General features: G+C 37.2%; 3 protein-coding genes across 6 annotated transcripts; all 3 read right to left on the bottom strand.

Moving 5' to 3' along the window:
* Positions 1-21,382, bottom strand: ddx24 (DEAD (Asp-Glu-Ala-Asp) box helicase 24). 3 transcript variants are annotated; one of them, XM_028437294.1, is made up of 10 exons: positions 21,354-21,372; positions 20,104-20,119; positions 5,801-6,674; positions 4,128-4,505; positions 3,898-4,051; positions 2,395-2,907; positions 1,553-1,628; positions 697-885; positions 480-609; positions 1-388 (listed from the first exon to the last, which is right to left on the bottom strand). In XM_028437294.1, exons 3-10 carry the CDS (start codon positions 6,639-6,641, stop codon positions 123-125), a joined length of 2,547 nt encoding a protein of 848 aa, XP_028293095.1. In that variant the 5' UTR covers positions 6,642-6,674; positions 20,104-20,119; positions 21,354-21,372; the 3' UTR covers positions 1-122. The 3 variants fall into 3 exon arrangements, with proteins under 3 accessions (XP_028293095.1, XP_028293097.1, XP_028293096.1); XM_028437296.1 differs by lacking the exon at positions 20,104-20,119 and having other exon boundaries at positions 21,354-21,382; XM_028437295.1 differs by lacking the exon at positions 21,354-21,372 and having other exon boundaries at positions 20,104-20,124.
* On the bottom strand, positions 8,166-11,599 carry serpina10b (serpin peptidase inhibitor, clade A (alpha-1 antiproteinase, antitrypsin), member 10b). The gene is made up of 5 exons (XM_028437298.1): positions 11,573-11,599; positions 10,802-11,405; positions 9,503-9,776; positions 8,439-8,586; positions 8,166-8,357 (listed from the first exon to the last, which is right to left on the bottom strand). The coding sequence occupies exons 2-5, from the start codon at positions 11,382-11,384 to the stop codon at positions 8,166-8,168; spliced, it is 1,197 nt and encodes a 398-aa protein (XP_028293099.1). The 5' UTR covers positions 11,385-11,405; positions 11,573-11,599.
* atxn3 (ataxin 3) lies at positions 15,190-25,665 on the bottom strand. 2 transcript variants are annotated; one of them, XM_028437299.1, is made up of 11 exons: positions 25,576-25,665; positions 22,878-23,042; positions 22,410-22,454; positions 22,225-22,310; positions 22,071-22,137; positions 21,085-21,172; positions 20,883-21,012; positions 20,624-20,787; positions 20,386-20,542; positions 19,637-19,701; positions 15,190-16,228 (listed from the first exon to the last, which is right to left on the bottom strand). In XM_028437299.1, the coding sequence occupies exons 1-11, from the start codon at positions 25,618-25,620 to the stop codon at positions 16,176-16,178; spliced, it is 1,065 nt and encodes a 354-aa protein (XP_028293100.1). In that variant the 5' UTR covers positions 25,621-25,665; the 3' UTR covers positions 15,190-16,175. The 2 variants fall into 2 exon arrangements, with proteins under 2 accessions (XP_028293100.1, XP_028293101.1); XM_028437300.1 differs by having other exon boundaries at positions 20,624-20,784.
* Positions 25,666-26,314: the final 649 nt, after the last annotated feature.

The raw sequence follows: 26,314 nt of genomic DNA, 5'->3' as shown, positions 1-26,314 counted from the left end.
TTTTGATAAAATCTTCAGGTTTATCTCAATTCAAGCTTTATCGTAGACATTTTACACTGTTTATAAAACTTGCTGAATTAACACAATCATCGTTTAAAAACACGCCACTGTCGCAGTTTGCTTTATTTCTGCTGCGTCTGTTTTTTATGCAGCGGTCGAGCGTTTCTCTTCAACTTCTTCTTCTTCCCCTGGACAAACACTCGCGTTAGAGCACTCTCGTTCGTCGCCAGGGACATGTGGGGCAGGGAGAGCTTTCCCATTTGCGTGGGGTACTTGGTCTTTATCGCGTTCTTGAAAATGGGCTGAGAGATCAAATTCTTCAAATGACTTTTCATTCCTTTGACCATCTTCTGCTGCTTCCGATCGTCCTCCTCATCCTTCCTCCCTCCTGATGATAGACAATTCTTTACTGCTCTGTTTACACATTTTTCATAGAATATTCTTTTAAATTGTATATTAATTAAAATAACAAATCTTACCAAGCAGGAGATCCTCATCCAGGTCCACCTCTAGGGCGTCGGCTGCTTGTCTGAACCAGGAGTTGTGCTGCTTTTCTCTGCAGTTAAAGTATTCAATCTTCTCTATGCTCCTGGCCAGGTTAACTCTCTCCTGAGGGATTAAACGTGCAATGATCAACACTCGGCTGTTAAAACACTGACTCAACCAAAGGCAGGAAAGGAAGTGTTTGCGACTCACCATTATTGCATCCAAGCATTTAGTCTCCACGGGGAATTCAGGAAGCTCCTCGTCCTTTCCAAGTGTCTTGTAAATGTTTTTGAAGTTCATCATATCATCCGGGCATATCAGTAACAAACTGAGACCTTCTTTAGTGGCTCTTGCTGTTCGACCACTGCGATGAACATACATCTCAGACGTCCGAGGGACCTTTGTGGCGAATATGGAAATTAAAGCAACACCTTCAACTCATCATACACTAGAAATCCATTGAATATATAGAAGTTTGCCAAATCTCACAAGAGACAAGAACGACATTTATCTGCATTAAACAAAGTATTAAATATAGAATATTTTGTTTGTTTTTGTGACATATCTTCCTAACAAATGTGAGAGATGAAATAACCCTTCAAAATAAAATGTAAATAATCAGAAGCAGCCTTTTACAACATGTCGCATGGGCTTATTGTGGTCCACATGCACATCCTATAGCTAATAATGAAACATTACAACTAATTAAGGGTGTCACGATCCATCGTTCTGGATCGATATATCGATTGGTTAAAGCAACCATCCAATCAAATCAATGAAACTCAAACCATTGATCAAATTTTTTTCTTCTTTTTGTTAAAAACAATGATTTTCATTTCAATGTTTGAATTGTTTCAGCAATAAAATTGTCAAAACATCAAATTGCCTGGTGTTTTTGTTTCTATCTTTAGGTGAAATGTAACTGATTGTGTTAAATGGGTTTTCAATATTGTATCATTGTCCAAAGAACTGATATCATACGTTATCATATTGTCATGAAACCGGAGATTTACACCCTTTATAACACATCATGTCTTAGGATAAGGAGGATTTCTGGCATATTTACCTGGTAATGAATCACATGCTGCACATTGGGAATATCAAGGCCTCTGGCTGCCACATCAGTTGCCAGAAGAACACAGCTATAAATAAAGGAAATTCAAGAGTCGCTGAAGTGGAGTTCAAACGTTCATGTTGGAGAATAAAATATAGCTGCTTGCGGTGGAATTAAGACTTTACTATGGCAACAGCTACTAGAAATTAATCAGGAAGCAAATGAAAAATCTATGCTTTGTTGGGCAATGAAAAGCCAAGTAAATGATCCATCGTAATAATTTCAGCAAGTTCATTTTGTCTTATTTTTAAAAATATTTTACGGTTTCATTCATGTTTCGACTGCCAACTGTCAGTCTTCCTCAGAGGCAGCTACTGATCGCTTTTAATGTGTCCTTCTGAGTGCTTTCTGGGCGTGGCCAAACTTGAGAGTTCTCTCAAGCTGGCCACGCCCCTGTCGCACTTCACCATCAACAGGGATGAAGGAACATTTTTACTCTCCCACACCTGGGAAATCTCTTCTCCAGAGACCATCGGACGACAGGGGGCGTGGCCAATCTGAGAGAACTCTAAAGTTTGGCCACGCCTAAGACTGACAGTTGGCAGTCGAAATATGTCGGGAGACCAAGAGAATTTTAAAGTAAATGTGGTGAAAAAAGTCATCTGAGTAAATGAAACCTTAACATATGAAATGATCCATCATTTGTGTAATGTGTAATCATGTGGTTGTAAATAAGTCATGTCTAGACAAAGCCCCAAAATACATTTAAGCTTTAAAGCTATGATTGCATAGTTTGTGGTTCAGATTCATAGTAAACATGATGAGTTTTGTCGCTATAAGCAACCAGCACTCACCTCTCCCTCTCAGCAAAGCGCTCCAGGTTTTTGAGCCGCTGTTTCTGGTGCATGTTGGCGTGCAGAGGCAGTGGGTTACAGTCCAAGATGTCCAGCAGAGAGTTGAGCCTCTTGATGCAGCTGATACTGTTGGCAAACACGATGGTCCTACCGGGATACTGGAGCAGGAAGTAATAGAGGTAGAAGTCCTTCTCCTCCTTCTGACACTGGATCAGCGTCTCCGTCAGTGTTTCCACTGTGGCTTCCTTCCTAGTGAGGTCGATGACTTTGGGCTTGGCCTTAATGCCAACCTTCTCCATGAGGACTTCCAGCTTGTTTCTCTGGTCCTGGAGTTTCTTCTTCTTCTGAATGAGTCGAGTGGGCAGGCTGTGAGCCATGGTGAGTGTGGCAGAGAACACAAATGTCTGTCTCGAGGGATTGAAATGGGTCGTGTTGAGCATCTCCAGTAGATTCTCCAGCTCTGCAAAGTGTCCTCTCTCCACCATGCGGTCAGCTTCGTCGATCACCAGGCATCTGTGACGTATGTGGCACAGGCAAAAAGCAAATAAACAACAGAAAAACTGAAAAAAATACCAAAGACAGTGAAGTAGATAAAGTTCCAACCATTTTCAGATCTTGACCCCAGTTTTTTATCACATAGAGACATTTTTCCCCCTACAATTAGTATTTGATCATGTTTTCAATACTGTGTTTCAAATAGAAAGTAGCCAGAATTAGTGCACAAAGTGACAAGATGAGCCAGCTCAGATATTTCTATACTGCATTTTGTTTGAGATTGTGTGTGGTAAAGACTAAAAAATTTTTTTTTTATTTTTCCCCATTTATTTTCATTTTCTTTTCTTTTTTTCATTATTATTACGGTAATCAAGAATAATAATTTAAAAAACTAAAAAAATCATTTTAATCTAGGGCTGAACGATTAATTGCATTTGCGGTATTATCACGATATCATAAAATGCGATTTTCTAATGGCAAAGGCTGCAATTATTTTTCTTCTTGTCCTGTCTTGTACCGTCCTGTTAAGTTCAGAGTGTTTAAGAAGTGCAGTCCACATGTTTACATGTTTCATGAAACGTGAAGTTAGTGAGATATGTATAAGAGGTAAAGCCACAGATTTGTTTGTATTATTGTTGTAATCTGTGCTTTAAAATGTATATTTTATAATTATTTAAAGTTTAAATAAATCTAAATGTGTTTATTATGAAACACATTCAATTATTGCTTGTGTTCATTAAAAAATACATGACAAGAGGCCCTTGAAAAAATAATTGCGTATTAAATCGCAATCGTATTATTGAGGGGGAAAGACAAAATCGCAATGAGGTTATTTTTCAAAATTGTTGAGCCATGTTTTAATCAGAAATCTTTTGTGAATAACTAGACATTTCAGGCGACGCCAAGGTAGAAAAACACTGGTGTAGAAATGTGTCATCCCTGCTTACTATACGCAGGATAGGATTGATTACAGCAACTCTGAAAAACTGCTGAGAAGATGTGAGTTACCTGAGCTGTCGGAGGTTGAGCAGATGTGGATGCCTCTGCTTCATCAGATCCCATAAACGACCCGGGGTAGCGATGATGATCTCTGGTCTGCGCTTGAGCATCCGCCTTTGTTTCTGTTGTGACATCCCACCCACCACGATGGCCAGTTTGATGTCTGCAAAACAATAAGAAACACCGACAATAAAGCAGCTGCTGCTAGGAGACGCTCTCACTGTTTGATCAGGACTCACCAGTGAATTTAGCCACAGCATCGATGTGGTGTTTGACTTGAACGGCCAGCTCTCTGGTGGGAGTGAGAACCAAACCCAGGAGAGGCTGGTTCTCGCCGTCGGCTGGATTTTCCTCAACATTTGCAGTTTTGAACCCATCAATTAAATTCAGCTGCTTGTCGTCCGCCTCGTCTTCCTCCTCTTGGTTTGAATCATCTGCTCCATCGTCCTCCTCTTCATTATCATCTGATGTGGGCTCATGTTCCGTTGGCAAATACAAGCTCTGGATGACTGGAGCTGGCTCTGTTGCATCATCATCCGTCATCTTTTTAGAGCTGTTCCTCCACTCCAAGATGGAGTGGATCATTGGGATCCCATAAGCAAACGTTTTACCACTTCCTGAAAACACAGTAAGAAAATTGAACCTTAAACCCTCCTATTAATTATCCTCAAATATCACTAACACATTTAACCCTTGGGGTCAATCTAACACTAGAGATATCTGCCTCTAGAAAATTATTTCCAGTAAAATTGTTGAAGAAGTTTCTGTGTCAAGCACTTTATTTATTGAATACATAAAAAAAAACCTGATAATGAAACATTGACACCATCAGGTCAAACTATTAAATTAGAATAAATTATATTTTTCCTGTATTCATATTTTATTTTTTGCCACATACAACACAAAGAAAGACATTTACAGAAAAGAAAAAGAAAAAAATGCTGACAGGTTACCATATACAGTATTTACAACTCTTATATTATAATACTGTACAGTAAGAGTGTGTGTGATATTATAATAATTAGAATAATTATAATAATGGTATTGTGCTATTAGAGGGTGAGGAGAAGAGACAATAACAAGTTAATATAGACAAATACATAGGGGAAAGGAACAACATATACACATAATAAATATAATTAAATTAAGAGAAGAGAGGGGAAAAAGAAAGAGAAAATAAAAGTTATTAAAATTAGTTTTTATCCAAATCTTCTCAAATTTACTGACAACATTAATAATGACCACAAGAGTATTAACCCTACTGGTTGTGAGGGAAGATATGACCTTTCCTACATAATTTTATGCTTAATCAATTGTACCCATCAAATTAGGAAGTCATGAAATATGAATTTAAAAAAAAAAAAAAAAACCCAAATTCAACAATTCTTTTCTTTTTTAATGACAACATTTAATGGGGTCAAATTGACCCCAGAGGAACACAAATGCATGAAATATGCATTCAGTAGATTGAAAAAATATCATTATTATAATTTTATGCTTATATTCACCAAGGATCATATATACTTTAATGACTTATTTTGTAGTGTGGAATGTTAGAAAAGATTTGATCAAGTGATGTCACTCAAACAGAGAACAATAGTCAACAATTCAAGTTCACTTCAGTTATTTTTTACTGTCAGTAAATGGTGGGAACAACTGAAGGCGGGAACAAAAACAACAAAAACTTATCGGAGCACTTATATCAGAGATTTCAGATGCAGTCCGATAAAATCCGATATTCTTTTTCTGGCTGATATCGGACCCAATCAATATTGGATTCGGAACACCACTACACAATACATTTTCCAGGCTTATCGCCCAGCCCTAGGTGAAATTGACCCCAAGTACAGTATATAAGGAGGGTTAAACAAATGAAGCACACTGTTGGAATAAGAAAAGCATTGTTCCTTACCAGTCTCTGCTGCTCCCAGGATGTCCATGCGATCTCTGATAGCTGGAGGCAAAGCCAGGGCTTGGATGGGAGTAGGCGACCCAAATCCCAGCTGGCTCAGAGCTTTTAACACAGCAGGGGGAACAAACAGGTCCTTCCACGCACCCACATCAGTGTTCTGGTCAGCAGAGCTACAAAGAGCTGCACTTGTCCAGTTTTTCACCTGGTTTTTCAGCAGCTTGGATGGTTGCTCTGGGGTGGGTTTCTCCTTTTCTGCAGGAAGAGGATCTGACAGAGACTCTTCTTCTTTTGGCTCCGTTGCTGGTTGAACATCTTTTTCCTTCTGCTGACCTGATTTCTTCGCCTTCGTTTTTGTTGATCTTACTGTCTGATCTGAGGCAGTCCCTGGGTTTTCTTCAGTGTTGTCATGTGGGATCTCCTTATTTCCTCCACCCTGGGTGGAAACTTCAGCCTCTTCTTCTTTATTGACATCCCCAGACTGTTGATCTGCAGGGGCTTTTTTATTCTTATTTTTCTGCTTCTTCTTCTTCTTTTTCTTAGGCTGAGCTGGATCATTTCCCGCTGTGCTGCCAGCTTGGGCTTCCTCTCCATCCTCTGCTACGTCAGTGAGTTTCCTTTTATTGCTCTTCTTCTTTTTCTCTTCTTTCAGTGCGTTGGCTGCAGCTTTTTCTGTGTCTATCAGACGATAATCCGTGAGCTCCTCGAAACACACCAGACCCTCCAGGCCCTCCTCGGAGAAAAGGCTGGGGTCGAGCTCCACAGACTTCCACTTTCCCGTAATGTCGATACTTCGCTGGGAGGATAGGAACTTGTTTTTCGGTTTAAACTTTTTTGTCTTCATTTTTCTACTAATTCAGCCTAGTGTGTGTGTGTGACGGGGAGTCTCAACAGCAAGGTTTGATCTCGTCTATCCTTTTAATCCACGCTCCTAAACAGTTACTCCGAAAGAGTGATATTATATTAATATTTACAAACGCGTTTCTACTGAGTCACAAACAAAAATAACAGCTATCCTACCTGGATTTCATGTAACATTCTAGAACTTTATAACCACGCACTTCACGAGGGCGCCGCCATGACAGTTCTGACCACGTGATATGTAAATATCTTCTACTTCTTCTTCTTCTTCTTCTTTTTCTTCTTCTTCTTCTTTTTCTTTTTCTTTTTCTTTTTCTTCTTCTTCTTCTTGGGTTTTATTGCAGTTGACAAACTAAAAGTGCATTACCGTCACCTACTGTTTCTAAGTGGATCACAGTTTAAGAGGACCATTTATGTAAACGTCTAAAAAAAAAAAAACTTTATTTAAGCAATTTTCAAACAACAGCGCAAAGTCGAAACGAATGCTTTAAAATATTAAACAGGCACAATAGCTGCTTATTTGAACAATAAAATGATTCAACAAGTTTTGTTTTTATTTTTTTAATTGTTTTTGAGTATTTTTATTTATTTTTTCCTTCGATGTAGAGTCAGGGAACCCTAAACCAGCGATTCATAACTGGTGGGTCGGGACCCTAAAATGGGTCGTGGACAGCTGGTCAAAAATGAATAAATAAAAAATGTCTCTCATGTTTGACTAATTGTCTTTTATTTTGAAAGAAACTTTTCGTTTGACGGGCATGCTGTGAAATGCCTGTTGCACAGGAAAATATATATATTTAGGTTTTTAAAAAAGATTATATATGGGTGTTTTCAACAGCTATTTTTTTAAAAAAACTAAATTTGGTTAGTTAAATTCTTCCGTGCAAAATGTGCGTACCTGTTGAGAACTTAAACAATAAATTGGAGGTCAGGAAACATTTGGGAAATAAATAAGTTAATTCAAAATTGCACAATTAAAAACTACCAGCCATGTTGAATCATATAAAACAATACCAATACATTTAATTGCTCAAAAATAAATATTTTAGATTAGAATTAATACTTTTTCCTGCTACTAACAAACATTAAGGACACAGTGTTTACATTCGACCAAATACAAATATATCCTATCTGCTACCAATTTCAATGATAAAGAAGTCAAAATTCAAGGCCCTGGGGCCAAATCCAGCATCCCGTGGGATGGAAGCATGAATCATTGTGTAAATAATTCAGTTGTAGATCAGCCCCTCCAAATACAAAAGTGAACAACACTCCAAAATATTTGTATAATATTTAAATCACATGATAGAGTAGCTGATTGTGTATTTTAAAAAATGTTGTCATTGTCACATGGTTTCCAGTTTTTTATTAGTATCAACAGGTAAAGCAGATACAGCTTTTTCTGAACCAGTTGAAGTAAAACAAAAAAAAAAAAAAAAACACCACTACACCAAATCAGCTTTGTTGAGGCCTGAGTAAAAACACATATGACTCAGATTCTCCACAGTTAGGGTTTGGTGGGGTCAATCACTCTGCCCATGAACAACAGGCACTTTGTTTCCTCGTGATATATAAAGAAGAAGAACGGCCTGTTGACGGTGAAGGTCCTGGGTAGGGAGTAGGGGATGATGCCCGTGGTTGTAGCTGCTGCTGCTGTCGTTCCCGTCTCATCCACCTCAATCACAGCCTTGTGCAACACCTGTGGTTTTAGGCGAGGTCATTAGAACGTTTGCAGCGTGCAGGTATATTATACAGTGGTGAAGGATTTGTAAAAACTAACCTCAGACACTTTGATTCCTTTGTCCTTACTGAGTCTGGTCAGGTTGGCAGTACTGGTGAAGATGCTGATCAAACCCATATCAGGTAAAATGTGGTGGAGCGAGTACGACTCCTCAATCTTAAATTTAGGCATGTTGACTTCCAGTTTGCTGTGAAGACATTTAGCAGAAACAATAATACGTAGGGGTTTTAACCTCGACAATGAATTGTTAAGTATTTGAACCAGTTGGTGTATTTATATTAAAAATAAAATATTTTAAAAGTGAATTTAGTTTAAATCCAACAAAAAGTGTTGGTTTTCTCTTGTACGGTGACAAATGCTAAGATGGTTTCTTTGGGTGCTGCAGTTTAGACACAGTTGATGTATTTTTTCCTCCTAATGAATTGTCTTTATTTCTCTATCATCATTATATCTATCTATTAAGACATAAATAACATCACACTGTGGAATAAATAAATGATTAATTAATACATTAAATTAAATCACTGATAAACTAAATAATAAACCCCCCCCCCCCCTCCCCCCAAAAAAAAAAAATTTGCTAAAGTTGAACAGTTAAACCAGTGTTTTTCAACCATGGGGTGAAATTTCTAGTAATTGATTAAAAAAATACTGATTAAAATTATATTATATATATTTAATTATTATTCTATTATTTAACTCCAATAATTATTATTTAAATGTTATTCTTTACCACACACAATCTCAAACAAAAGTAATATATACTCCAAATACAACTAATCACATGCACTAATCCTGGTTGCTCTGTATTTGTAATGCACAGTGTAACAAACATGATCAAAAACGAATTCTAGAGAAAAAATGTCTCGAGGGTCGCCAGAAATGTGTGATAGAAAAATGGGGTCATGACCCAAAAAAGTTTGGGAACCACTGGCGTTATTGTTGTATCGTACTGTGTTGTTGTCTCTGTCTTGTATGTGGCAAAATATGAAATATAAAATGAAAAATTGTCATTTCTGCAGGTGACACACCAAAGCAAAGGTTATTCAGCTACATATCAGTTTATCAGTCTCAGCTATGTGAAGAATTCCATATGCACTCACATTTTTTCCAGTTTGTCGACCCAGGTCAGGAACCTTTTCGCGCTGATCTCTTCGTCTATTTCAGTGTAATCTTTGTCTTTGTTGGGAAGCAGGATCAGCATAGAAACGCCTTCCTGGTACGGCAGCTTCAGCACTCTGGCACCAAGAGGAATATCCTCCATTGTGTAAAACTTGTCTTCTTTAAACATCATTGGCACTTGGACGATATTATAGTTGTCAATATGAAAGGGGGCATTTTGGGTCAGATTAGGGTTAAAAGGCAGCTTCCAGTTTCCTGTGGATGCAGGGGGAAGTGTACGGTTATTTATGAACATTGTAGGTCAGTGGTTCCCAATCTTTTTTGTCCTGTGTACTCCCTCTTCATATCATAAGTATCCTCTCCATAATTTCATATATTTTATTATTTGTGGAACATAGGGCTCTCCTAAACCCCTAAATAAGTATCAAACATTGGTTCCTTAAGGTTTAATTTACAATTTCAAAACAATGAGTGGAATTTAAAGTAAATTTATTTTGAAAAAAAAAAAAAAAAAATCAATCCAGTGTTTGTGTGATTACTTAAAAAGTAAGTACAGTAAATACGTTCTCCAATGTAAAATGTAGCTAATTATTGTCTCCTGTTGTCAGACGTCTGATAATTTGGCCTTTATATCATAAAATAATCCTTTTTCAACAAATTACTAAAAAATGTAGTATTTTATTGAGAAATTGTACTGTTAGTTTGTGGTAAAAATGTCCAAAAAAGAAACTGGGAACATTTCCTGATTATTGTGAAATTAATTGGTAAATGTGCTCCTGTACCTAAAAACATGGCTTCATGACCATCAATTATGTTCACACTGAACAGCCTTTTATGTTATTTTTGTACCGTACATTGTTTCTCTTGTGTTAACTATGAATGAACTATTTTGTTTGAACTGTGTTCCTGTTGTAATTCAATGTGTGGAAATTCTAGTTTTAGTGCTTTGTTTTATCAGTAATTATTGTTATTTGTCATTCTTGTTTTCTTTTGTCATGTTGTATTCTCTCTGTATTTAACACCTTTTCTATTCTTTGTTGCCTTTTTAAACCTGGACACCAGATGAAAACTAACCTCTTTGGTTAACGCTGGCTCATTTACAGCTTGTTTGTTTATCATTGTGCGTTGTACCTTTCAAATAAACAATACATTCAAATTCAAATACCCCGAGGGGTACACGTACCCCTGTTTGGGAACCACTGCTGAAGGTCAAATGGTCCATGGGACCTTTTAACAATCCAACACAATGATTTAAATAGTGACGTCATGTTTGAACTTACCCTGGAAGAAGATTGTGCTGATTAATAGTAGTTTAGTCATTTCATTGACATCAGCGCTCACATCTGTGACTTTGTCCTTAGTTTGGTGTTTGATGTACGCATTAATTAAACTCTTACTGCCCTCAGAGTCCGAAAAGTCTACACTTTTAATGTCCGCGTCAAAGTATTTCTTCAGATTTTCTTCAAAAGTCTTCTCCACTTTAAACTCTGGGTGCATAAAGAGGGCCATGCTCTGGTCCAACTTCAGAGATCCGTTCTGTGTGATGTTCTCGTCGAGGAGCTGAAAGAGCTCAGGGATTACCTCTGGTCGCTCGGTTCTTTCCAGCTGCTCCAGATTGAAACTCTTGACAATTTCATCGTGCGTGATACCATCAGAAGCCATTAGAAGAGTAGCAAAGCTGGTCGAGATGCTGAGAGGAGAGAAAAAGATGTTCTTGTCGTGGTAGCTCGCTATTCTCCTGTACAGGTCCATGGCAAAGTCCATATTTTTGAGGGAGAGGTCGTGAATGGTAGGGCTTGGATTTTGAGCTCGGGCGAAGGGAGCAAGGAGGCAGAAGTAGGTTATGACGACGGAAAATATCATCTTGTGTTCTGGAATCCCAACCTGAAATAAGTAAAATTATTATTTTTTTAAACCGCTGAACGTCAACACTACAAATAAAATATAATCTACAAAGCTGTGATTGCATTTTACATTTCTAATCGAAGTAAAAAAAAAAAAAAAATGACACTCAACTGTGATTGAAATGCAACTGAAAAAATGATACATACCTTTCAGTGTAGGCAGTGCTGTGTGTGAAACCTCCATTTAGTATTTGGGGAAACAAAGTGCAAGTGTGCACTGCGTGTTACACATTAACTACAATCTCCAAACTGAGTCAGACATGTTGAAATACTTACAAGAATCATCTGTATATATATATTTTAAGTTATTTATTTTTTTAACTTTGCACATGGTGTCAAAGGTCAACACTGCAAGAAGTGCAATATTGTTAAAGGTCCAGTATTATGCTATTTTTCACCCATCTCCATTTCTTCTAAGAATCCAACAACATAGTATTTGAGATTTATTCACCTGTTTTCTGGAGTTTTAGCCCTCTGAAAAGTCAAATTCATGATGCTTCTAAAAACAGGCTGTTTTGGGGCCTTCATGCATAGAAGCACGAGTGGGCGTGTCTGTAGACACTGACTCTACACCACAGCTTTATTACCATAGTGATTTTTTTTTTTGCCATCCACACACTCTTGTTATTGTTTTTAGCCAAAAAACTGCACATTACAGTAAAACACATGGCTATTTAAGCGGCTATTGTGATTGTTAGTCAGACAGACGCTGCTCAACGGTGTGTTTATCACATCAGCATCGGAGTCAGTCAGCTGCTTTAAACACTCACCGGAGCTGCTACGTTGCCTTCTTGTCATCCTCACCACTACTGATTACAGGAATAGTTCATTCAATTTGATCGTCCATTGTTTTGTCCAACCGCTGCATTGCATTGGGTTACAAACACGTCAGATCATGTCAAAGGCTATATGAGGCGGTATAACGGCTACTAAAAGTGGAACTGATTGTAGCTGCTTTCTGGGTGCTACAACATGGTATGATCTATATTCTGTAATAAACCGCTGCGTTCGTTTTACCTGTGAGGTGGTTTGAGAGGGAGGAGCTCACATTCTTATAGGGTAGGAGGAGCCAGCATTGTCAGTGATATGTGATTACAGAATCTCTCCTGGTCAGTTCTGGTCAAACTGCCCTAAGCAAACCAGATACTATTGTACTGATAACGTTTGCCAAGGTCTCTTCTCCGAGACTTTGTCATTGTTATGCTTAGCACTTTCCGCAGCATACAAAAACCCTGAGAGCACAGAACAACTACAGACACACACACAGAAACCTTTCAATCCCAGACCGGTCCACCTCTAAAACTCTTTGACCAAATAAACCCTGTGTCCGCATTTGACCTGCAACCCTTCAACTTGATTCCGTCTCATTTCATTCAAAACCACCACAACAGTCAGGAGGAGTAGTTTCCACGTTGTGATGTCGCAATGTGAGAAAAACCCAACTTGCCCGTTTGGAGCTGACTTTTTACAGAATGTGGAATAGCAAGAGAGGAAGGAAACAGAGTTTTTCAACTTTGGACCTCTGAATGAGGCGAAAAGGGATGTAAATCACTGTAGCAAAACCATTATGAAGTTAATTTTTCATAATACTGCCCTTTTCAGACAGTAATGATGTATGTTTTGTTATTGCAATAAAATAAATTCATTTATTTATGACCATCCCCAGCCCTGCACAAGGAAGTGTAAGAAACACTTTATTAAAGGGAGAATATAAAAAGAGAAGGCAGTGTTCCACCTAGGTGAGGGGGAAGTGAATAGGGAAGAGGGAGTCAGGGTAGGGAAATGGAAGGGGTGGGGAAGAGTTTACTGTTTTAAGGTGAGAGTGAAATGTGATGTTATACTGTAGTTGTGGCCTCTCAGCCTGCCCTTCCTCCCTCCCAAGTCACAAACCTGATTCACATCAGTAATCAGGTGCAGAGGGGGGAGGAGCTGTATAAAGGGCTGAGAGGACCAGACGTGTGGGAAGTTTCTTCAGCTCCCCACTCGACATTATTTGTAAGTTTGTTATTTTAGTTTGGGCTAAAGAATTCTGGTAATCCTGTTTTCGTGTTTATGTAGGTTTAGTCTTTTGTAACTTTTTATAGTTTAGAGGGTGGACGCTGGGTCGACGGCCACGTATAGGGTCGGCCCAGTGTCCTCTCTACTTTTGTTTAGTTTGGCCAGGGTCTTCAGTCCCTTTGAGTTTGTTCTGTTGCTACTATTAAGAACTTTTTGTTAATAAGTGTTTGATAATTGTTCTTTCTCTGTTTGGCATCATTTATGTTGCAGCCCCTTAAAGGTGCAGTCTGCAACTCTTATAAAAGTGACTTTTTGTCATATTTGCTAAATCTGTCACTATGTAAGGACAGCTTTACAGGCTCATTGAGCCCCGCCCCCTGCTGCTCCTGCAGCCTTTGGCAGATTGCCAGAATACACCGCAACCGAACAAAAAGAACCAATCAGAGTCAGGATTGTGTTTGATGGACTGTCTGACAGCTGTTGCTCACAGTTCACGCCCCTTTGCCGGAGCAAGAGCACCGTATTTTTGACAGTGTATGGTCTGGAGAAGTAGAAGATGGGATTAGTGACTTTTCTGCTTGCAAGGTAATTACTGTTGCTTGATTTACATTATGTTTGATTTGTAATTCTTACACTCGAACTCTGTAGTGCATGTGTTGTTCAAGTGCGCGCAGCAGCAGGGAAGTGAGTCGTTACACTTAAAACTGGTATTTGGGATCAACATTTCTAAGGTGAAACCCAGTAACAGATTATCCCACAGCCCAATGCATGCCAGTGCATTCACAGCCAATGTTTGTGCAAGAACCACTTCTGCAAATCCAGGCATCACCCCGGGCCCGACGGTGCAGCCAGGCCGGCCTGTCAATAAATATTTAAATGAATCACGCAGACGCATTTAGTGGAAGATTGACGTTTCCTTTAATCTGAAAACTCCTCCAAAAAAATAAAAAAATACATCAGCAGAAATGACAGGATATAGAGAACAAAAAGGATAAGTTGGTACTGAATGTAACTTAAGAATGCATTGTGTGAAAAAGTATTTTGAAAAAAAGATTAATCTAAAAAAAAAAAAGCCTGACAGTTATTAAAACTCTACATAATAGTCACATGTGGTTAGAAATGGTTTCTGGAAACATGGTGATAAATTCAAACAAGGAGGAACTAAACTATTGTGTAAACAAAGGTTTAATATTGATGCTGTCGTGTGGTCAAATCACCCCAAAACTGATTCTGGTTTTAAGAAGCAACAAAAAATAAGTAGACATAACACTTCCAATGTGAGACACATTTGATGTTTGAATACCTCTTTGGATTATCCACAGACTGTTAATCCAGAAGACTGGAAATCACCAATTTGCTTTTATGTACAACATCAACACACATGCAACTTTTAGTGAGGAATCAGGTCCTTATTCTGCTGTTATGTGCTTTATGACATATACTGTAAATATGAGCTGAAACCAATAAGCAAAGGATGAAAGCTGGATGGTCAGTGTATGTTTTGGTCATTGAATTTTCCGTTCAGAAAAGGAAATCGAAAAAAAAACAAAAACCAATTGTTATATGATTTTTGTTTTCAAATTGAAATTCAAGGCATTTCTTTATCAGGGTCAATAAAGGATAAACAAACATTTAAAAATGGGTTGATTTTCAATTTTTGTTTCTAAAACCCAAAAAACTGAAATAAGAGGACAAAAACAAAAAAGTGCCTGTTTTTCATTTTTCTGAGACTGGAAGTTGTTCTTTTCAAAATAAGAGCACACAAAAAATGGTTTAATGCGTCTCCAATGTTTGTTTATCCCTTCTTGACCATGATAAAGAAATATCAAATCAAATAACCAATGTTTTTCAATTTCCTTTTATGAACAAATAATTCAATGACCAAAAAATACTCTGACCCTGGACAAAAGTGTTTATTTTCATAATGTTTGCCATTACCCTGATTAAGATATGAAGTCTGTAGTTCAGTGACAAAGTACGCAGAGCTTTGTAGTTTCTTTCTGCTCGAAAACAGACGAAAGCCTCAAAAATATGACATGTACGGTAAGCTGCTTTTAAAAAAATCTTTTATTGTATTTAAAAATGTCATAATACCTACTTGGACACTTAAAGGTAATACCAAAGCCTTTGAAATTTGAAATGAATTTTCTCTCAGGAATTACTGAAGGAATTATACAGTGTGTGCTGTTGAAGGCAAAAGTCTTTACATTAGAAATAATTTGTAACTCGTTACTGTTGCTGTTCTGGCAGGACTGATGTTTAGGTCACAGCATGTTCCACAGACTCAAGTCTAATGTAAAGGGTAGAAGGCTCCATAGTTTACAATAAAGCTTTCATTTCTGGTCCAAACATTGGTCTTGTATGGCTTTTCTGGAAACCCAAACTTTAGAATGTGTCACACCCTCCAAACAAATATAATCCTTCTTTGCAATTATTTTCACGTTGGCAAAGGGAAAAAATAGAAAGAGTACACATTTCAAAAACGAAGGCTCCATGGTAAAAAGGCAATTGCAAAGTGGAATTAACCGCATGGTCGTTTCTGTGGTCACCCTTGTTCAGTGCGTCACTGAGTCCTGCTGCCTTTTCTTTGCCGATGGTGTCTTCCCCACAGCCTGCCAGTGAACTAACCGGGGGGAACACATCAGCCTTCTGACTGTCCTCACAATCGCAAGAGCAGAAAGGTTAGAGAAGGGAGCAAAGCTACCCCTATATGGGGCTGCCAATCCATTCAGCTGCTAGACACTAAGAACCTTTACTGACTAGGGTTCTGTTGCTGCTCCTCTTTAGGGCTGGTGTGATCCAGTCCTGTAGAAAGAACATTAGTTTAGGTTATTATTAGATTTCCTCTCAAGAATCAGCATGTGTGTAAAAACACACTAGCTTTGTTTTAAATGGTACACTCCAGTCCGTACTATGCACTACAAACTCAATGAGTATATACTGTCTATCAGGGTTTGTGTCAATTACATTTTTCAGTTACAATTAGGTGTTCAATTTACAATTCAATTACGATTACAGTGACAAGCATTTTTTTCCAATTACAATAACAGTAATCGTCATCCTCAGAAAGTCAATTACAATTACGTTCTCAATCACAATTACTGAGCCTGAAATGAATAACCTAATTACAAGTTAACTAGTTAGGGTTCCTAATCAATGAAAATATTGGTATTAATTAGTTAATTATTTTTATTTATTAATTATTATTTATTTTATTATTTATTAATATCTGAGCTTTTTTTGTGTCAGTATAGCCCTATATTTCAATTTTTTTAAATGATAAAATGTGGAAAAGCTTGATATAAAAACATAATTAACTACATACAGTTGTGTGCGAAAGTCAGGGCACCCCTTTAAAAACAGCATATTTTATATATTTAAAAAGTTATATTCATATTTACTGTCTCTCTGGTATATGGGAAAAAAAAGACAATATTGTCAGGAAACATTAATGCATAGTTACATTTTATTTTATAAATTGAACAAAATTACAAAAATGAAAAACATAATTTTGGCATGTGCAAAAGTCGGGGCACCCTACAGCATCAGTACCTTCAGTACTTAGTAACACCCCCTCTGGCAGATATCACAGCTTGTAAACGCTTCTTATAGCCAACAACAAGTCTCTGGATTCTATTATTTGGGATTTTTCCCCATTCTTCCTTGCAAAAGGCTTCCAGTTCTGCAATATTCCTAGGACGTCTTGCATGCACAGCTCTTATAAGATCTACCCACAGATTTTCGATAATGTTTAAGTCGGGAGACTGTGAAGGCCATTCCAAAACCTTCAGCTTGCGTTTCTTGAAGTAGTCCATGGTGGATTTGGAGGTATGTTTAGGATCATTATCCTGTTGTAGAAGCCATCCTCTTTTCAGCTTTAGCTTTTTTACAGATGCTGTGATATTTGCCTCCAGAATTTGCTGGTATTTAATTGAATCCATTCTTCCCTCCACCCGAGCAATGTTTCCTGTCCCACTGGCTGCAACACAACCCCAAAGCATGATGGATCCACCCCCATATTTAACAGTTGGCAAGGTGTTCTTTTCATGAAATGCTGCTCCTTTTTTTCTCCAAACATACCTTTGCTTATTGTGGCCAAAGAGTTCTATTTTAACTTCATCAGTCCACAGCACTTGTTTCCAAAAGTCATCAGGCTTCTGTAGATGTTCTGTTGCATATTTTTGACGTTGTATTTTATGATGAGATCGTAGATAAGGTTTTTTTCTCCAGACTCTTCCATGAAGGTCTTGTTTGTGCAAGTATCGGCGCACAGTGGAAGGGTGCACCACCACTCCTGAGTCTGCTAAATCTTCCTGGAGGTCTTTTGAAGTCAAATGTGGGTTTTGGTTTACCTTTCTGACCAGACTACGAGCTGTTCTCTCAGAGAGTTTCCTTGGTCTTCCAGATCTCTTCTTGACCTCCACAGTTCCCCTCACCTGCCATCTCTTAATTATGCCTCGCACTGTGGAAACTGCAAGCTGAAAACGCTTTGATATCTTCTTGTAGCCCTCCCCGGCATTGTGGGCATCAATTACTTTCATTTTTTCTGTCTTACACAGCTTCTTAGAGGAACCCATGGTTGCTGAGTGTTTGTACAAAGTTTGTGGAGTCGCCGTATTTAAGAAACCCTCAAATTGGCACCAGCTGGCACTCCCTAATGACAATTGTTGACACATGCTTCAGGACCAATGAGCTGGTAGAGGTCTGAGCTTGTAAAAAGAATCTGACACTTTGAAACTCTCAGGGTGCCCCGACTTTTGCACATGCCAAAATTATGTTTTTCATTTTTGTAATTTTGTTCAATTTATAAAATAAAATGTAACTATGCATTAATGTTTCCTGACAATATTGTCTTTTTTTCCACATATACCAGAGAGACAGTAAATATGAATATAACTTTTTAAATATATAAAATATGCTGTTTTTAAAGGGGTGCCCTGACTTTCGCACACAACTGTATGTGTAGAAATTTACATAGAACTGTAAATGGTTCCCTAGTTTTGTGTTTAATTATAATTGACATTTTTATTGATTTTTTTTAATGACAATTACAATTACAAAGTCAATTACGATTATGACAGCAAGATATTTTAAAAATGATAAGTATAACTAGGCAATACCTGTATTTGCAAGGCGAATACGTATTTGGCAATTGAAAGTTGAAAAAATTAGCAAAAATGACACTTGATGAGACCTTGACCTTGTGGACTGCACATCCTTGACATTGCCCTTATGAGATGACATATGTGTCATTAGTGCTGCATTAATAGCCAAGGATGAGACCCAGGACAAAGGAGTTTTGGAAGAAAAATAATAATTCTCTTACGAGAATAATTGTCTTGCGAGCTTAATTGTAATTAATTTTCAATTATATTTGACCACAACTCTGCTGTCCACTATATACTATTACTATGATTAGGATGATGAGAGTTTCCGAAGATGCATTTCGAACCTACAACAACAAAAACATAAAGCACACTGAGGCTAAACATCTCTGTTGATTCTGTCTTTAAAAGTTCTGAAATCATTTTAGGTGAGAAAGTGACTAAGTAGAATATTAACATCTGGTCATTTGATCCATAAAACTCGAGGAAAACACATTTTATGCTGACAATTCAGAGATTTGCAGAATCCCGCCTTTATGTTACTGAGAAAACTTCTGGTTAACTTCAAAACAAGAGCCCTATTTAGAAAAGGGTTAAAAACTAACGGAAGACAAGAAAAGTTGCTTTTATTTTGAAAAGGGTATGCTTGATTTTTAGCTTGAAGCTGGTCCCAGGACGATTTAATATTCCACTCACAATGTATCATGGGGCAGATGAGTATGACTAGTGTGCCCACCGTGCATACTTCAAAAATGTGTGTATGTGTATGATCTATGTATCGGTTTGTTTTTTTGGTTTATTGGTTGATTGTATCCTTCCTGTTGATATATGCAGATAAGTGGTGGGAGGGTGGGGGATTATGACATTTTTAGAACATGACTGTTTTTCTGTAAATACCTCTATAATTAAGAAAAAAAATGACTTAAAAAAAAAAAAAGTACAGATGTAGTATACATTGGGGTATTTCTCACGTACTGAATCTTTTCATACTATCTAATGTGAACACACGCCATGCTAATTTTGACATCAGACTTAGTATGAGTAGTATGTTAGTAAGCCATTTCCAACACAACCTAAGCATTAATTATGACGAGTATGCACTAGTTACCTGCGACACTACTTGACTGTGTGTCTGGTTGTTGGGGAATGCTTTGTTGAGCTTGGTGCTGCTGCCTAAACAATAGAGAAAGAAAGGGTGTATTCAATGGTAACAGAGGCTCATCATATTGATCAACCGATCTGGGTTATAAAATTTCAGCTGCTTGGGATAAAGACATTAGTGATCGACCGATTAAATCGGCCGATTTTTGCGTGTTTTACGTGTATCGGCATCAGTTGCGTTCGCCGATCTGCTTTATATACAGAATGGCTGCCGTACGTTGCTCCGTGTTGCTGGAAACAGAGGCTACAGAGTGCAGAGCCCCTCCCCCCAATAGCAGAGCGTGAAGGAAGCTCTTCAACCCCAAGGGCAAGTTTAAACTTTCAAAGCATCTTTTAACTGTTTAACTTAGCGTTGTTCCGTGGTTCCACGTGTTGTCGCTGTTGTATTTAACGAGCAGCTGGCTGGAGGTTTAGTGTGTGTGTGTATGTGTTTTTCTCTTTCCCTCTGCTTACAACAACAGTAGGTACTAGGTATGAAAAAAACTGACCCATTTATTATTAACCAATTGGTTACATAAATAAATACATAATATCTACAGTGTTCTACAAAAGAATAAAATAAATAAAAAATCAATTGCAAAAAAATCAATAAAAAATCGGAAATTTGAATCTGATATCAATGACATATTATGCTGTAAAAAATAAGCTGTACAAAGAAGTTTTTAGATATCTTGGGAGCTATAGTATAAAACCTACCGATCAAAGTAAGCTTGTCTTCGTTTCCTCAGCTCCTCAGCTGTAAGCCTCTCGTTGGCGCCCACGACTTGTCCTCCGACAGTACTTCCTGTCTCCTGGCCTTCTGATTTCACACTTCCTCCTTCCCTGTCTGAGGTGCTGTTGCTCATCACTGCACCTGTCGGGTTTAGAAATAAGCACATGAATGTGTAAGATCCCAACGACGAATACAAAAAACTTGAAGTGACTAAGCGTTTACCCTGCATGCTGAGCTGAATGGCCCTACGGAGGTCAGCTTCTTCATCCTCCACTTCTATGTCCTGTCTGCTGAGAGCCAGAGCTCTTTTTAGCTCTTCATCCTCCCCTCCAACTCCATCCTCCACAGGAAAGACCACCTCTGGTTGGTTTAACACTGCTGCCGTACTGATCAAAATAGTTCAACCAAATCAGCCTCCACTTAGAAATCAAAAGTTGTTGTTTTTTTCTCTTTAGGAAGCTTTCCTGTTGCACAAACATACCCGGCACTTGTCTGAGCCTCGTCCTCGCCAATAAGCCGAGGCCGCTGCTGCTGCTGAACTTTCATGAACGCGAGAATCTGCTCTGCTTCGCACTCGGGGAGGTTTCCACGGATCACAAATATGGAATATCCTAGAACACGTTCAGCATTTTTAAAACAACCATTTATACTGAGGACAAAGATAATTTGTTGATAAAATGTACCTTCTTGTTGCAATTGTGCAAGAAAAAGAGCTAAATAGGTGTCCGATATCAGTTCAGGTCCAGTCAGAAGTGAATTTAGGTTAAACCACTGCAAGAAAAAAAAAAGATGGATTCAGTACCTCTTTAGTAGTATGCTGGACTCTCGGTACGAGTACCCCTAGGGATAGAGCTGTGCAATATATCAGGATTCAAGATATACTGTATCAAGTTTTCTATTTTGGTGATATAGAAAATTACAATTTTGCCTATATCGACATACACACACATACTGTGTGTGTATATATATGTGTGTGTGTGTTGCAATATAAAAAAAATATTTATTGTATCAATATATATATATATATATTTTTGTGTGTGTGTGTAGTACACACTTTGCTTTACTTGGCTGTCATTCATGTGAAATTGATTGACAATGTTTTGTAATTCCTGTGAAATGGATTCAGGGCAGTAGATAACTTCTGAATTTCTTCAGTGACAGGGACATCGTAATGTATCGCGCATGAAATTCCCCGCCACATATCGATTATCGCTGCATCGTGATAATATCGCTATAGATATTAATATTATAGCTTATTTTGAATTTAAATACTCATTTTAGGAGTTGCTGCTTTTGCTACTTCTCAGAAACACATGAAAAACACAGTTAGATGAATTACTGAATACAGAACTCACTCACACGTGCTGTCCCTAATAGGAGAAAAAGCCAAAAGTTCTTTGTTAATAAATGTGCCTGTGTAGCATTTTTTATCTGCAAATTCAACCTAGAATTGTCTTTCTGGTCTAACTTTATTTGTAATAAAAATATTGAGATTTATATCGTATATCGTCATTTTGAGGAAAAAAATATCGAGATATGAGTTTTGGTCCATATCGCCCAGGCCTACCTAGGGGTACACCAATTGTCATAAAGTAATAAAATTATAAACAGTGTGACAACAACATTGGGAAGTAGAATAATAATAATTATGAAAACATAAATCTCACACCTGTTGTCCAAGTTTGCGAATAGTGAACCAGTGCTCTTTGTAGTTACAAATGAAGGCTTTTTCATTTCTGAAACAAATGAGATGATTACATTAAAACGACCATGTATATATTATACACAGTAAACAATAACCTAATAGTATGTTAAAAACATACATTGGATTTATCATCAGGCTTTGATACTCCCGGCTGTTGAAGAGAATCAGCTCCAAGCCCCACACTCGCAGGGCGTTACTTATTACCTGCAGCAATCACAAGACAAACAAACTGATCAATTGTCATCCATTTACAATATTTTGATCATCAGCGACAGAACATATAGAGAAAAGTTATTCACTCACTTGGATAGAAAAGAAGCCACTGTCGTCCATGTTCCCCGATGGTTGCTGTGGAAACAGGTGCATTACAATAAAAGGTAGAATTAGTGATAAACCGATACATGGGACAGCCAATATTATTTGCCAATCTGCATTATTTACGGATAGCAGAAATATTTTTTACTTGTTCTACATCACCTTTGTTAGTTCAATAAATGTTCCCTTTTTAAAAATGAGTCTTGTAGCATTTGTTATCATAATTTGTGTAATTTTTATGATGTAAATTGAGGGAGCAAATGTAGTATTGGCTCCAAATGTCAGCTCATAAAAATCCACAGTCCATATCGGTCATCGGCTATGGCTGATGAAAAAAAAAAAATCAGTATCATCAACATCGGCCCTAAAAAGTCCATATCGGTCTATCTCTAGGTAGAATAATAAACAGCTAGTATGGTTGGATGTACAGTATAGTTACTGTATGTGTCGCCTCACCTGTAAAAAGGTCCTGTACTCCTCACTGGCCATTCCTCCCTCGGCCATCCTCATCCTCTCCTCTTCATCGAGCTGATGAGCAATGGAGGACAAATCCACGGGAGTGAAATACTCACCTTGCAAAAGGTTGTTGAGGCAATGCTGTGCACAAAGAGAGCCCTCTTGCTGCAAATAAAAAAAAGAAGAAGAAAATGTGTGTTTATAACCATATGTCAGCAGTAAAATATTGATTAAAAGTTGGCCTGGGCAATATATCAATATTCAAGATAAAATATTAAGTTTTCTATTTTGGCAATAAAGAGAATTACAATATCGCCTATAATAACATATTTTTTATTTCATAGCTTATTTTGGAATAAAATACTCATTTTAGGAGTCACCTATTTCACTACTTGTCAGAACAGCATGAAAAGCACAGTTAGATGGATTTCTAAAATGCATCCTAAGTAACCCAGACCTTCCCCTAAACACGCCACGGTACAAAACGCACTCACACGTGCTGTCCCTTATAGAAGGAAAAAGCCAAAGCAAATTCGACCTAGAACTGTCTTTCTGGTAAGACTTTTTTGAGTTAAAAATATTGAGATTTATATTGCATATTGCCATTTTGAGAAAAAAATATATAGATATGAATTTCCGTTCATATCTCCCACCCCAAAAAAGCCTTTTTAATGACAACAAACATATATAGGAAATAAAATACAACATATTTATTCTCAAATGCTTCTTTTTAATTTAATTTTCTATCGTTTTATTTTATTTTTCAATCTTGTGCCCCATGTCAAATTTTATTGCTTTGACATTGCCTTGTTGGGCAATTAAAAAAATGTCTCTTGTGAATAATAATACTTTAGTTCATACAAACACTATTGCCTTTGACGTAAATACTATCCCGTTCAGCCAAGTTTTTTGAAAGATTTTGACAAAGTCATTTCCTCTTTGAAGTTGGTTATCTGGAATTTTCTGCCAAGTTCCGAGTTGCCTGGAACACAACATATGATTTTAGCAGCATTTAGCATTTATAAGATAAGATAAGATAAAATAGCCATTATTAGTCCCACAAAGGGTAAATTTGCAGTGTTTCAGCAGCAGCAGATAAATAAACAGCGTAATAAAAAAAAAATAATAATAATAATAAAAATTAATATCTATACACACACATGGGCCTGTACACAGTACAGAAAGAAAAAGGAAAGATGCAAAAAAGGACATTGTACAAAAAAAAACCAGAATATATACACCGGAAATATAAACAGAATATATACATATACAAACTAAAAGTGCTGACTGTCTGTGGATTGGATAATGTTCTGATTATAGAATCTATGTTATGTTATGTTATGTTATGTTATGTTATGTTATGCCTCTAACATTTGGAACAAACTCTCAGAAAATTGCAGATCGGCCTCCACCCTGACCTCCTCTAAAGCAGAACTGAAGATCTTTCTCTTTGAAATGGCCTTTCTACACATCAAATAGACTATTTTCTAATATCTAATATTTGCCAGCTTCATGATTACAATTACACTGAATTGACCCAGATTTTGCCAAACTAAAAATAGTCAAAGAAAAAGCAAATGGTGAGATAGTAAAAAGGTTATGGGTGGCTTAAGGTCATTGATGGACATGCTGAGACAAGACTACGTATGGAGTCTGATGTGATAGATGACGACAGATAAATCAATTATCTTAAGAAAATGATGCTTGGTCTTAGAAAACTATTTTACAATATGGAGGATTTCAATTCAATTAGGATTGAACCAAAGCAATGATGATGGTAGAGCTGGGCAATATATCAAGTTTTCTATTTTGGCGACAATATTGCTTGTATCGAGATATCAATATTTTTTTCAACTTGTTTTTATTTATACAATCACACAATACAACTCATACAACATCATACAATTATTTAATATTATTCTTAAAGTACAATCAAACACTGTGCTTTTTTACAATTTTTCCATATTTCTGAGATATATATTTTGTATCTTATTTTTGTAATAAAATACTCGTTTACGGAGTCCCTGCTTTCGTTATTTCTTATTTCTTAGCACAGCATGAAAAGCAGTTCCAACTACAGAACTCACTCACATGTGCTGTCCCTTAAAGGTGAAAAAGCTAAAAGTGGCACATACAGTGCTGCTGTTTGTTCATAAATGTGCCTGTGTGGCATTTTTACATCAGCAAATTGAACCCAGAAATGGTCCTTTTGGTGAGACTTTGAGTTAAAAATATCGAGAATAATATCATATAGCTCTTTTAAAGTATGACGAAAACCAAATTCATGCTTTTATTTTCTCTACTAGCTTTGATTATTGTAGCTGTAGATTAGTAGTTCACTCCCTTTCATGAAGCTCAAAAACGTCGGATATAAATACAACTGCTATAAAGAGAATACAATTACATCACAATATGTTAAACAAAAATGTCCGGTCGTGTGATTAAAACCGCATTGACAAGCGTCCTGTGTGCACACTCGAAATTAATGCCAAACTTTACTTTTCAGCATGTCTGATTAGCAGTTCAATTAGCCTTGTAGCTTTCTAGACAACAATACAGGCGAGGAACACAACAAATATATCATCAACAGCCGGAAAACGACAGGAAAAAGAAGAGACGGCGTAAATCCACGTGTTTACTGAGTAAATACGACACTTTATAAGAAGAAAGACGATGCAATTTAGATGTAATAACTTACTTTCTCATGGAATATGGAATCCATATTCAGGTTTCTGTCAAACATTGAACTCTGACCTGTGGTATTGTTGTGTTCATCCTAGCTCACAGCGCCCTCTGTTGGTCAGGATCCTGTTTATTTTTTTATTTAATTCAGCAAAATAGCAGTATATACAGGTAATAAGGCACTTTTTTATTTTTACTTAGCATACCTAAGTAAAGTCAAAGAAACACATTTTAAGATAATTTTTGGCATATACCCTGTTGGAGATTTTGTACATTAAATATTCCATTTTGACGCAGAACCATGCACTTTTTGTTCATCCTTCAAAGAAACTATTGATCATTTATTTTTATTTGTGTAAAGATATATGTTATTTGGACTGACATTCACAGCTGGCTGTCTTTAAAAATCAATGTACCACCCCTTTTTTCCAAAGATATTTATTTCATGGACAATCAAACATCATATTATCTAATGGGTTTAATGTTATTTTAATGGGTAAATATTGTATTCACACTTGTAAATTTAAAGACTCTACTCCTTTGTGTAATGTGTTTATTATCTGGTTCACTAACTACTTCAAGTCTCCTAAAGGGATCCTCCACTGTTTTTACAAATGTGGCCTAAAACCTTTGGAATGTCCTTATTTGATCTATGCCTTACAAAATGCATTATTTTTGCACCATATTTGTTTGATCAACTTCTAAACTTGGGACTACTGTACCCGGTGCATGTAAATAAAGGCAACCAGGATTCA

This window comes from Gouania willdenowi, chromosome 22, assembly GCF_900634775.1.
Source record: "Gouania willdenowi chromosome 22, fGouWil2.1, whole genome shotgun sequence".
NCBI classification, from domain to species: domain Eukaryota; kingdom Metazoa; phylum Chordata; class Actinopteri; order Blenniiformes; family Gobiesocidae; genus Gouania; species Gouania willdenowi.
The sequence above is the reverse complement of the archived record's forward strand: the minus strand, read 5'-3'. Positions and strand labels throughout refer to the sequence as shown.

Excerpts from the sequence above, each read along its gene's own strand:
- serpina10b (XM_028437298.1), bottom strand. The coding sequence starts at position 11,384 with ATGATATTTTCCGTCGTCATAACCTACTTCTGCCTCCTTGCTCCCTTC. Across the intron at positions 9,777-10,801 it reads CAGCACAATCTTCTTCCAGG|GAAACTGGAAGCTGCCTTTT; the intron begins GTAAGTTCAAAC and ends CTGCATCCACAG. Across the intron at positions 8,587-9,502 it reads GTCGACAAACTGGAAAAAAT|CAAACTGGAAGTCAACATGC; the intron begins GTGAGTGCATAT and ends ATGTCTTCACAG.
- ddx24 (XM_028437296.1), bottom strand. The coding sequence starts at position 6,641 with ATGAAGACAAAAAAGTTTAAACCGAAAAACAAGTTCCTATCCTCCCAG. Across the intron at positions 4,506-5,800 it reads CCTGGGAGCAGCAGAGACTG|GAAGTGGTAAAACGTTTGCT; the intron begins GTAAGGAACAAT and ends CTGTGTTTTCAG. Across the intron at positions 610-696 it reads AATGCTTGGATGCAATAATG|GAGAGAGTTAACCTGGCCAG; the intron begins GTGAGTCGCAAA and ends TTAATCCCTCAG.
- atxn3 (XM_028437299.1), bottom strand. The coding sequence starts at position 25,620 with ATGTTTGACAGAAACCTGAATATGGATTCCATATTCCATGAGAAA. Across the intron at positions 20,543-20,623 it reads CATTCAGCTCAGCATGCAGG|GTGCAGTGATGAGCAACAGC; the intron begins GTAAACGCTTAG and ends TAAACCCGACAG. Across the intron at positions 19,702-20,385 it reads AGACAAGCTTACTTTGATCG|GCAGCAGCACCAAGCTCAAC; the intron begins GTAGGTTTTATA and ends TCTATTGTTTAG.